Source organism: Panonychus citri, unplaced genomic scaffold, assembly GCF_014898815.1.
Source record: "Panonychus citri isolate SS breed McGregor unplaced genomic scaffold, ASM1489881v1 Contig00050, whole genome shotgun sequence".
In the NCBI taxonomy this organism is placed as follows: Eukaryota; Metazoa; Arthropoda; class Arachnida; order Trombidiformes; family Tetranychidae; genus Panonychus; species Panonychus citri.
The window spans coordinates 1-12,931 of record NW_026515455.1 but is presented as its reverse complement, the minus strand read 5'-3'; the positions used below and the strand labels follow the sequence as shown (position 1 = coordinate 12,931).

Here is a 12,931-nt window from a genome sequence, read left to right as displayed (position 1 = left end):
TTTACTCTTACCTTTCATGTGTCATAAAAATTTAAATTCAGACTTGAAATGAAAGTGAAAAAAGCAAAGAAATAATTAACCTTAATTGTGACACTTAAACTCAATTAGTATCTATTATCCGATCATCTTCTCGCTCATCATCATCTTCGTCTTCATCGTTCTCTATGATAATGGGAACGAAGATGATGATCAGAATCTCGATACTTTTAATTACCACAACCAACTTTTACTGTTTGATTGTTAAATTATAAAACAACTAATGTAGAGTATTAGTTGATTTACTTTACAATTTACCTTAATTATAAATCAACAGTTTATTGGACAAAAGAACACAACTCAAGTTGATTAAAATAAGAGAAACAAGAAAAAAAGGTAAATGGAAAAATGAACAATCAATATAATTGAACGGATTAAATTTCATTGAGATTAAGACCAAGTTTTGGATTATTGATAAATAATGAATATCATTATACATTGTATTCGTTCAATAGGAATCAAATGATTACCATCACAATATTTAGATTCGATTTACAATCTATTTCCTGTAATAATATTAATCAAAAAGCGTTTCAACTTAATCACCATTTATTTATTTGTTATCGTTTTCATTAAACTAAAATCAAAGTGCAGCAAAATTTTCAATCCGATTTGATTATCTTATTGTTTATTGAAAGGACAAATCTCTCTGAGCCATTTAAACTAATTGGAGTAATCAACTTACAATGAACATTTCGTTATCATTGACAATATGAAACATTGTAAATGTTGATGAAACTCACTAATTGAAGATAAATTCATATAAATGGAATAGTCAAAGTCTTTATCGATTTGCGTCCTCATTATTGATTCACGAATCCCAATCAATATTGCGACTGTAGATTAAATTATATGTTGGTCATGTTAAACTTGAAACAAGGATGAAGACACTTTCACAATTTATCACTGTTTTCATTTGCAAGGTAAATTCAATCAATAATTTGAAGCCAGATTGGGAAGAGAAAAGCAGAACCAAAGAGATAAGTCCAATTTCCATAAATGTACCAATCCTCCAGTTGACCAAGTAGCAACGATTTATGATTCTGAAAAGACTGTTGAATATGAGAGGTAATGTCCAATTGAGAATTGAACCATAATGATGTACCAAGTATACAAAGATAACTTATTGATAGAGGATGAATGAGAAACACCAATGGTGAAAAAAGTTTTCTAAGCAAATTGTTTGGAAGAGAAACACAAATGTAAGCAATGGGCATCATAAGGATGGTAAGGAAAAGAGCCAAAGAAATATTAAAAAGAGATAAACATGATAGAATTAAAGCCAAATTTATGAGAGTGACACACTGCCTTGCTTTCAGAAGTTCGATTGAGTTTTTGTTCAGCTTGACCAGAGGATTAAAGATGAACAATAGTGAGGAAACAATTAAAGAATAATAAATGGCCTCTTTAAAAGCTAGATTATGGCTTTGGTAAATCCAAGCAAATCTTTGTAGAAAGAACGGCAAAGACGCGACCAGAAATCCACAAACGTGACAATAAAAGTTGAAAGGCAACGCAGCCCATAAAGACCCCGATTCATCATGGCAACTATCCAGATTCATTTTCAAATAAATATTTAAGGCTTTGAATAGCAAAGGTATCACCAGCAGCCCGAATGGAATCATGTAATAGCCTATGGAAATGTACCGACGGGTTGAAGGTAGCAAGTAAAACCAATACGAACGATTAAATCTCTCCAATAAATTGTTGAGACTTCGAAAAACACCTTCAACAACTCGACCAACAACATAAAAAGGAACAGAAAGGTAATCATCTTGTTTGTTTCCAGAATTCTGACCGATCCCTTTCAAGGTAATTGCTTGGATTGCATATTTTTGAAAAATACCATGAAGTCCTGTTGATTTTGTTTTCCTTGGGAAATCATCATAGAAGCTGAGATAAAATTAAAAATATTATCAATCATTTGTTGATTAGTATTGTGGCAAAAAAATGTAAACAGAGAAAATGGTTTACCTGTTGTTAAAGCATAATTTTGGGAAACTTGATAAAAGTCTGTTGAGAAAGGATGCGATTTTCCATGAAATGTTGGCGTTATCGATTCTCTGGTTGCTAATTCCACGGCGACATTGAACAAATCTAAATTGGGTAACTGGCCGTTGATTCCTTCAATCTCAATCTCCAATTGAGTGATATCTTCATCATCAATTTGTAAATTAACGGCTGCTTGTATGGGCCTCTTAGCTGTCAGATAACCAGAAGTTAAAACAGGTGATGAGTAAACTTCATGGTAAGAATCGAGCCATGCCTGGAATCCAATCTCTTGACCAGAAATCAAGAATATTACATCTTTAGCTAGATAACTTTTCTTGCTAAAATATTTAGCCATCGCCAACATCAAACCGATGCCAGGTAAAGTTTTCCCATTGAACTTTTTTGAAGATTGGTACGGGGATGATATTATCAGAGCTTCTGTATTTGGTGCTCTTGGAGCTTCAAGAATTGCATAAACAGATTTGCCATTAATTATCTAAAATGAAAATAAACAGATAATTAGATTAGCTGCTTAAGATTTCTAGAAAAGGAATCTAAAAAATTACCTTTTTATCATCAAAAGGATATTCAAAAGTGTAATTGTGTTCATATGAATGTAAACCGATTGAATTGAATTCATTGACGAGCCAATCAGACACAAATTCACCAGGTCTTGATTTTGTTACATCTTTTAGTCTGGTCAACACAGAGTTAAGATAAGGCTGAGCACTGAATTCCCGGTTCACATATCCAGGTAAAAGAGCATTTTCACTAAAATATGTTGGATCGACATATCCTTCTGACACCAAAGTAAAAGTAACGATAATTGCAGAGCAAATACATAAAAAGGAGATTTTATTACAATGATTGGTAAATAAGGTGAGAATTTGCTTATTTTCATCAAATAATAAGCCCATGATCAATCGACAATTGAAACAGTTTCAAAACACCAACTCAGTGTCACCGATGTCAGTAAACACCAACATCTGTTTGCTTGATGATCAACAAACCGAAGAAGCGCCAATTTTGAACTGTGTGAGTTTTCTTGAAAAAATCGGAAATTATCGCACCAAAAAATCATATTTACTCTCATAGATTCATCATTTTAATCGCATTCGATTATTCTAAAGATTTAAAAGAAAAAATGGAAAAATAATCATACAGGTTGTGAATTGATGGCTGCTTATCAGTCATTAATCAAGAGACTAATTAACAAAGTTGAGTTTCGATCAACAAATGAATCAATTTGATGAAGGAAAATTCCGATGATTAGTGAAAGTAATTTCTCAGAGATCATTGAAATGAAAAAACTGATTGTGATTCTAATTAAGATTATGATCAACAATCACCAAATATGGACATACTTGTAAATGATATTATATCGTAGTCAATAACGATTATCATTTTGCCTTGGTAACAATTAACCAAATGCGATTGATCAAAAGTAACTCTTACATTTTCATTCAACTCTCACGTTGAATTGACACAAGACCAACGATGCAAATGATTAATACCACAATCATCTTCATGATAAAAGATTATAATTATAAAGCAATTATCATGATCACAGTTAGTTAGTGAGTTTAGTTTCAAATCATTTGTCCATTTGAAAGGTTCAATCAATTCTTATTATTAATCTGTCAACGTAATTTCTTAGTTATCCTAATCTTAAGTTACCTTCCCAATTTATTGACTTAATCATTGTCGATATCGTTGCCCAATTGTCATTACAATTTCTTGTTTATTGATTGACTAACATAATCATTTGTTCACATTTTTTGTCAATTTAGTTAATGGAAACTAAAGTGAAACAGTTTTTCGACCAGGTAATTGTTTAGTTAATTGTTAATCTAATTGTTGTTTCTCAACAATTTCTACTTTCAATTACTTTTAATTAATTGACTAATGTTTGTTTCTTTTTCATATGATTTTATGCTTGTTTTTCCACAAATTGTTACAAAATCGAAAGGTTCAACTTCCAATTGTTCTTATTTGATATTCAAGATCTAAAGTTAACCATTCAATTAACTTTTCTAATTGTAGCAATTGTCTGATAACTTTTTCCACATTCTAAACACGATAATAAAGTAATACAGTAAAATACTTATGATTTAACAATCATAATTTGATTAAGCGTTTGAGTAATTAAGTGATTAGTGATTACAACTACATTTGTTTGGAAATTATCATTAGCAGAACTTTTGGCGATTTGATAAACGATAATTTCTGAGCTGATTCAACTACATTTTTCGTCGTTAAATGTTAAACAAGAAACGAATCAGTTTAATCTAGTTACTAATCGTCTTGAATGGAATCTTAGTTTAAATATCGAAACAAGGTCAAGTCTTTTTCGAAATTCAGAGCTTCACTTTTAGATATAATCAGCAGATGAAATTCTATTAATTAGTCAATTAGTCAGTTTAATTAGTTTGATATTTTCATATTCAATGAATAACTTGTTTGTACAATTAGATTGTCAACGCAAATTTTGATCAGTTCCTGAAAATGCTTAAATCTATCAGCCAACAATCTATTATGCAATTGTTTGATTAAATTGTCACGATAATTAGTCATCGATAGAGTTAGAATTTATTATCTTTCGATTGTAACTGAAAACGTCATAGATTGTAATCAATTGATTAAATTGATCCAATCAGTCGGACGATTATTTTCAACCACAAATCTGGTTTAATCTGCAATAACAGGAAAAGCTTATAACTGATGATGGAAACAATCAAGATAATTAAAAGATGCTAAAAACGATAATCACAATTAACATTAAACTGTTGTTTTCAATATGGTTCATTTCATTATCTAGGACAATTAGTGGCAGTTGACTCAATGATAATCAGATTTGATCAACATCTTTGTTGTTTGCTAATAATTGTTGATTGTCAAGTCAAATTATTATCATTATCATACTTATTCAATCAACTACAAATCTAATTAATATCATTAATCAATAATAAGATGATCATGATGGTTTTTTAAAGTAGATAGTCAACAATCAGTGGTGATAATATGCTTATAATCATGAAATGTGATCGATGGAATCAGTGATTAAGGTTAACAATTGCTTTCTATTAGTTTTGATTACGAATCTAATTGATAATAATCAAAGTGGGTTGTGAAATTATTGATAATTAATGTATTTGAAAGGATTGATTGTAATCTTTTTCAACTTGATCTTTGTTGGGAAGCAGATAATTTGTTAACTTTTATTCACAAGTTAATTGCTGAAAATGATTGATACAAGTTCATCTAAATTAATTGATTACCTTCAACAGAATCCAGTGGCTCGTTCATTTATCGTTGGCTCGTTTAGTTCAACATGTTCAACTTTATTGTTCCAACCTCTGGATTTATTAAAGACGCGAATGCAAAATGTTCAATATTTAACTGCCAATTCTCATGATTCAGGGTAAGTGATTTGCTTACTTAAATCATTCAATTTAAACTAATCATTGGACTTACAATTTTAGAGTTACAGTTAACAAAATAAAATTGATGACAACGTTTTCTGATGTGATTCGCAGTGAAAGTATAGTTGGTCTATGGAGAGGAACAGTTCCGGTAAATTCTAATCCACAAAGTGATTAACTGATTACTTTGTATCCTCATTGATTGATTTTTGACGAAAATTATCTTCTAAATTTAGTCGCTTCTTCGCTGTATTCCTGGTGTTGGACTTTATTTCGCTTCTCTCCACCAACTACAAACGTTAATTTGTACTACAGATGAAAAACCTTCGGCTGGTCAAGCGATGGTTATTGGACTTTCTGCTCGTTTATTAGCGGCATCAATTCTCATTCCAGTTACTGTGATTAAAACTCAATTCGAAAGTGGTCAATTTAGTAATAAAAGTATTCCAAGTGCCTTTCGATTGGTCTACAGTCAGCATGGACTTCGTGGACTTTATTCTGGAGCATTTCCAACAATATTGAGAGATGTTCCCTATTCAGGAATATATTACATGTTTTACAGTCAATTACGAAATTATGCTGCTAATTGTTGTTTAAATTCACGTAATCATCATGATAATCCACAGCCCAACCTCGAGACTTTCATCAATTTCACTTGTTCATTGGTCTCGGGCATCTTTGCATCGATAATAACTCATCCAGCTGATGTGATTAAAACCAGAATGCAACTTGATCCAAAAGGATTTCCTGGATTAAGTTCATCGGTAGCTATTATCTTTAGAGATAAAGGATCAATTGGTTTCTTTATTGGATTAACTCCACGATTAATGAGAAGAGCTGCCATGACTGCTTTCACTTGGACTATTTTTGAACATTGTATTCGTTCAATAGGAATCAAATGATTACTATCACAATATTTAGATTCGATTTACAATCTATTTCCTGTAATAATATTAATCAAAAAGCGTTTCAACTTAATCACCATTTATTTATTTGTTATCGTTTTCATTAAACTAAAATCAAAGTGCAGCAAAATTTTCAATCCGATTTGATTATCTTATTGTTTATTGAAAGGACAAATCTCTCTGAGCCATTTAAACTAATTGGAGTAATCAACTTACAATGAACATTTCGTTATCATTGACAATATGAAACATTGTAAATGTTGATGAAACTCACTAATTGAAGATAAATTCATATAAATGGAATAGTCAAAGTCTTTATCGATTTGCGTCCTCATTATTGATTCACGAATCCCAATCAATATTGCGACTGTAGATTAAATTATATGTTGGTCATGTTAAACTTGAAACAAGGATGAAGACACTTTCACAATTTATCACTGTTTTCATTTGCAAGGTAAATTCAATCAATAATTTCTGGTTAGTATTTTTCACTAAAATGGTTAATCCAATTTTCTGATTAGATAATGACAATCAAGGATCCGCCTCGAGTTGTTTTAACATTGAAGAGATAACCAGATGATTCGATTGATTGATAGAGACGACGAACAGTAATTAGCCGAAATCCTTTGGTAACTAGACTCCAACCAGAATCCAGAGCTAAATAGGAATAGAATCAATCGCAATCAAAGATTAGAATACTCACCAAACTGTTTAAATGTCGTCGAAAGAAATTCAACCAGAAATGTTCGCTGAAAGTCCAAGAGATGGCGCATTCATTTTCTCTGGTTTGTTGGTGTGTTGTGAGTTTTTCTGTCTTTCCAATTTGTCTAATTGTGTTTATTTATTTTCTTTCTTTTGTGGTTGAAGTTGAATTTAATCTCAGGTAAACTGTTTGTTTCCAAGGATTTATTTTAATCTCTGTTGAAAAATGTCCATTCGTTTAGTTTTCGTCTAGACTTTTTATCCGGTTGCTCAAAAGTCGCGAAAGAGTAAAAGAAAAGTGAAACCCCGTCAATATCAAGAAAGAATTGTTTTCAGATGCAATCTCAAATGAGAATATCTTCAGCTTCTTCGAGTGTGGCTGGAGGTGCCTCTGGCGCTCTCATGGTCGGGCCCAATTTCAAGGTGGGCAAAAAAATCGGTTCCGGTAATTTCGGTGAACTCAGATTAGGTAAGTTGGATTAAGGCCTAGAAGATGGAGTTTGGCCTTTTTGTGCTATCTGCTTATCTCTATCTCCCCTCTTCTCTCTTCTACTAAAACTGGTTGAATGGGAAGATGGTTGAACCACACATACAAGTGGAAAGAAAAAGAGAGCATCAAGAATAAGAAAGGAACCATTTACCTTGCCCATCACCGAAATCCTGTTAATGTTCCTCCTCGTTCTTTGTTTCACTTTATTCCGGCCTTTGACTTTTACTCTCTCACCTTTTCCTCTCCTTTCCTCCTACTCCATCCCCTTCTCTTTATATCTCTTTTTCCTCTCTTATCACCCACATTCTCTCTCTCTCTCTTGCTCTTGCTCTTGTTCTCCATACAACCACCTAATCATAATCTAGTTATTTATTTATACAACAACCGGTATATCAAATTTATGATCCTTAAGAAATAGATTAATCCAAATGAAATTGATTGTAGTCATGTCTCCAATCAATAGCGATTTTCTTTCGCAAAGAATAAACATTGTTGCTCTTTCTCCATTTAGGTAAAAATTTATACACTGGCGAACATGTGGCCATTAAATTGGAAGCTATGAAAACCAAAGCTCCTCAATTGCACTTGGAATACAGATTCTACAAACTTCTTGGCAACCATGGTGAGTATTTGTAGTAATACTCCCTCTCTCTTTCTCTGTGGCCTTGTTTGACTCACGAAAAACCCAAATCTCAATCATGTGTTTACCATTTGTGTGAGTGATTCATTGCCCATTCTAATAGCTTTTTGTCATTTCTTTCTCAGAGGGCATTCCAAAAATCTATTACTTTGGACCTTGTGGTAAGTTTAATGCCTTGGTTATGGAACTACTGGGTCCAAGTTTAGAAGATCTTTTCGATCTTTGCGAGCGTCGGTTTTCAGTAAAAACAGTCATCCAAATAGCTCTTCAATTGGTATGTGAATTTTTCTGTGATTTTTGATCATTCACCTTTGATGACTTTTCTATTTTCCTTTTTCTCATAGTTTAATAGAATAGAATATGTTCATTCCAAGCATCTCATCTACCGAGACGTGAAACCAGAAAACTTTCTCTTGGGAAGGCCAAACTCCAAGAAGACGGTAATTCATATGATCGACTTTGGTTTGGCCAAGGAATACATCGATCCGGAGACAAATAAACATATTCCTTACCGGGAACATAAAAGTTTAACCGGCACTGCCAGATACATGAGTATCAACACACATCTTGGCAAAGGTTAGAGATCCTCTTGAATCCGTAAATACTTAACAGGTTGTCTTTGATTGAACTCACCTGAGTAGCCATGCTTTTAGTCTTTTATATTGGAAACAATTTTTAATTTTCAAGCAGAGTGATTATGTATGTTACAACTGATTGAAAGGTTAAAATTCTGACACTTTGTAGAAATATGATTAAGTTTGACCTTGTTTCGACCAAGGATTCAGAAGTTTAATTCACTTCCTACCAAATTCTGACAAATTTTGTTTCTTTTCCAGAGCAAAGTCGTCGAGATGATTTGGAAGCTCTTGGTCACATGTTCATGTATTTCTTGCGAGGAAGTTTACCTTGGCAAGGATTAAAGGCCGATACTCTGAAAGAAAGATATCAAAAAATTGGTGATACGAAACGAGCAACACCGATTGAAATTCTATGTGAAGGATTTCCGGAAGAATTTGCTACATACTTACGTTATGTTCGTCGACTGGATTTCTTTGAAACTCCAGACTACGAATACCTGAAAAAATTATTCATCGATTTATTTCACCGAGAAGGATTTGCAGATGATGGAATATTTGATTGGCACTCAGTAAATCAAGTATGTGTTCAAAAATGAATTAATCTTTACATCTTACAGTCGAATCTAATTAACGATAACCTTGATACCAACTCATTTTCACCTTTTAGGTTTGTGTTGAGACTGATTCATTTAGAGTTCAGCCCAACCACTTGTTTCGTATTTTATACTTTTATTGTTTACTCTTTCGAGTTATCATGAAAGAATATCCTTCTATCAATTGTAAAAGATGTATAAAAATAAACACTAATCTCTTCGATCTGATATTAATTTTTTTCTTATTTTATTTTGATTCAATTGGTGACTCTCTCTGGATCCATTTGCGGAAATGTCTCTGAACTCAAAAGCAATGGGGTGATGGTGATAAAAGCATGGACTCTGATAGATTTAGACTAAATGAAAGAAGCGACAGAATTGGACAAAAGGACTTCACTAAAAACATAGGACCCATGAAAGAATACTTGACTCCAGCCGATAGACATGGCTCCGTACAAGTAGTTAGCTCAACTAATGGCGAATTAACCAATGATGATCCAACCACCGGTCATTCTAGATCCAAAGTTCAAGATCCCGCTGAAGTGGAAGTTGTGTCGGAAACAAAGTAATTTGACCTTTTCTCTTCATTCGGTGTATTAGAGTTTCTTTCATCTGATTCTTTTGGCTATCATTCAAATTGCTCAATCAATTCATATTAATTTTCCATTATTTCATTTCATCTCTTTTTAGATGCTGCTGTTTTTACAAAAGAAAAAAAAATCTTCTCGACCCAAAGATTAATTAATGGCACATTTCAGTTTCACCAATCCTGAGCTGAAATGAATCTGTTTTCATCAATCCCTCTCGGACTTCATATCTGCGTGACGACTTAAAGCTCTCTCTCCCCCTCTCTTTCTTTCTCTCTCTCTCTCTTTGTTTCTATTTCCACCTGTTATCTCCAATTTCATTTAAATTCTCTTTTGTCACTATCACTGTCGCTTTCACTGTCTCTCCAGTCCATAATCACATCATCTTCATTTTCTATTCTTACTTTCCCCTCTTATATCTAATTCTGATCCGAGAAATGAAAACAGGAACGGCAAAGGACCAAATATCTGCATCCTTCATTGTCCACTTAGATCGAGTGTCAACATGTAAATTTTGAAATCAAGTTCCAGAAGCAGAATACCTGTAACATCCTAACTTTAAATCAATTCAACGAAAGGCTTGGAATGATCTAAGCGAAGGTTAATCTACAACTTTGATAAACGCTTGAATATCTGGGCTATCATACCAGATAATATTTTAAATGGTCATGTTGATTGTTGATTGTACAATTTACTGGCCCTGGTATCAAGCACATTCATCGTTTTTTTCAATAAAATTTATCGTCACAGTAAATCAGCTGAGACTTTATCATGACCAAGATAACTTCGTTTACCTCATTACTTTGGATGGATTAACATTATATTGGCTCTCGTTCTGTGTACCAATTTGGATCATCGAAATGTTTGCTCGTATCAGAATTAGCTCATCGATTGACTTGATCATTTCTAATTGATTTAAGCGAAGCAAATTCGAACTCATCAATTTAGCTCAACCATCATGGAATCACAAGTTAAATAATGCTCATGGACGTTGAAATAACACTACAAACATTTGAGAGAGTTTAGATTTGAATCAATTGCATATTCCTGACAAAGAAATTAATCTTTTTCTAATTTAGTCTCATGGCTCTGATAAGACGCTCAATGGATCAGTTATTATATCATAAACCGTAATTTTTTTGATATTTGCAAAGCCTTTTATCGGATCTCAAATCAAATGGTTTATACATGTACCACAATTAATGGACTTGAAGTAAATGATTTCAGTTTTTGGTCAACGATTAATAATAGAATTGGATCAAGATTAATAAAGTTGTATCAAAATCTGTGATTAAAACAAAGCTAAAGTTTCCAATCATTTACTTTTTCCATTTTAGAAATTATTTCAATCCAATCAACAAGTGTCATGATTAATCAACAACAATTAGAGGTTAAAATTTGCCTTTGATTCAAGGTTGAGCTCAATAAGTTGATTGATCAACTATTTTCTTAATTGTTTGTTTCAATTATTCACAAATGCGTAGGTTTTCACTTATCATTTCTTTGAATCTTAACCCGAAAAACACCTGACGAAGTGATGAATGAAAAATATAATTACTATTGTAACTTTCTGATTACAAGCAATTAATTTCAGAATTAAATTTCGGAAAATTTAACTGATTTATCATTCCCTCGAGGCCTTTGATATCTTTGTCAATAAACTCGTAACTGGGTCATCAGGTAAATTGATGCAACTGAGTTGAAAATAATTGAAGTTATAAATCCAAGGTCGATTTAATTGTTTACCTGATTGTTAATAATTGAGAAATCTTAAGTTGAGATGCGATTTACTTTTGAAAAGTATCGATAATCAATTGGTAAGATTTATTTTTATCAGTTCCCAAAAATAAGATGATAGTTTTAGCTAATCAATTAAGATTAGCAATCAAACATCCAAAGATTATGTTGATTGTTACACTCAAACATTTAATCATAATCAAGATATTTCCAATTACTCGCTTACAATAATGAAACCACTTTCTCTCTATTTACATTTTAATGAGCATTTGATTGTTGAATTAAATTCGACTAATCAGAATTAAACGATCAATCAAATTGTTTATCTCTAAATATGCATGTTTGCTTTTCTCTTTCGTATCGAAATGTTATTTCTTATTCGTAATCAATTTTGATTCATATAATTAAAACTCTAATTTTTGTTGCTTTTCTCAATTATCATCTAGCTACGATTTTTCCTTAATAATGACAGAGAATAGTTCGGCAGATCAATTATTAGTATTAGAAATACATCGTAGTTGCATCAATAATTGATTTGATTTTAGATCGATAGATGAATCAATAGAGATTTAAAAGTGAGATCGTTTTGATATCTATTCAATTTGATTAGTTAAATTCGATTTCCACTCTCTCTCTCTCGATCCTCGATACAAATTAGTATTCACAAATTCTGCTTCAACCAATATTGCTTTTCTTTACGATGATTAGATAATCAATGATTAGTTTAATTTATGATGCCAATTAAGCAGATCACAATATACAATATGTAATCAATTACAATTGGCATTCCGGTTCTGCTATTAGTTAATCATCATCTTTATTATGATTATTAACCCAGAAAATGTATTTAAATAATAATTCAACACGATTGTTATAATAATCACGATCATCTTTTTGTTACCAAGTTGATCAACGTGTTTTCTTAATCATGATGATGACTGTATTCATTTGAATGTGAATCTTCATTAATAATCTTAATCAGTTTTTCCGCTCTGAAAACAATAAACACGGAAAATAATTAGCAAATTAAAATGTAATCAACCTGATATTGGAATTATAATGATAATATTGATATTGATCATTTCCCTTCCATTTTTACTAATTGCAATTGATCTTAATCAATTTATCTTCAACAATTAAGATCATCCCATAAGCAATCAATTGGATTGAGTTGATCTTCTTAATTGTTATGTGTTTTTCTAATTCGACATTAAAAGTTCAAGATTAAATCGCAAATGGATTATGATAG

General features: G+C 32.0%; 3 protein-coding genes across 4 annotated transcripts; 2 read left to right on the top strand and 1 right to left on the bottom strand.

Annotated features, from left to right (window-relative positions):
- Positions 1 to 567: 567 nt before the first annotated feature.
- LOC128385802 (glycosylphosphatidylinositol anchor attachment 1 protein-like) lies at positions 568 to 3,171 on the bottom strand. Its single transcript, XM_053344722.1, is given in 4 exon segments — positions 568 to 1,909; positions 1,912 to 1,929; positions 2,011 to 2,524; positions 2,595 to 3,171. Coding segments are annotated over 4 exon segments (1,827 nt in total). The 5' UTR covers positions 2,946 to 3,171; the 3' UTR covers positions 568 to 965.
- Positions 3,172 to 3,617: 446 nt separating this feature from the next.
- LOC128385805 (mitochondrial glycine transporter-like) lies at positions 3,618 to 6,673 on the top strand. 2 transcript variants are annotated; one of them, XM_053344727.1, is made up of 4 exons: positions 3,618 to 3,854; positions 5,316 to 5,449; positions 5,511 to 5,601; positions 5,687 to 6,673. In XM_053344727.1, exons 1-4 carry the CDS (start codon positions 3,822 to 3,824, stop codon positions 6,350 to 6,352), a joined length of 924 nt encoding a protein of 307 aa, XP_053200702.1. In that variant the 5' UTR covers positions 3,618 to 3,821; the 3' UTR covers positions 6,353 to 6,673. The 2 variants fall into 2 exon arrangements, with proteins under 2 accessions (XP_053200702.1, XP_053200701.1); XM_053344726.1 differs by lacking the exon at positions 3,618 to 3,854 and having other exon boundaries at positions 4,327 to 5,449.
- A 488-nt stretch (positions 6,674 to 7,161) lies between these two features.
- Positions 7,162 to 11,267, top strand: LOC128385804 (casein kinase I-like). The gene is given in 8 exon segments (XM_053344725.1): positions 7,162 to 7,526; positions 8,059 to 8,169; positions 8,313 to 8,461; positions 8,532 to 8,763; positions 9,024 to 9,343; positions 9,670 to 9,923; positions 10,049 to 10,062; positions 10,065 to 11,267. Coding segments are annotated over 8 exon segments (1,248 nt in total). The 5' UTR covers positions 7,162 to 7,393; the 3' UTR covers positions 10,100 to 11,267.
- Positions 11,268 to 12,931: the final 1,664 nt, after the last annotated feature.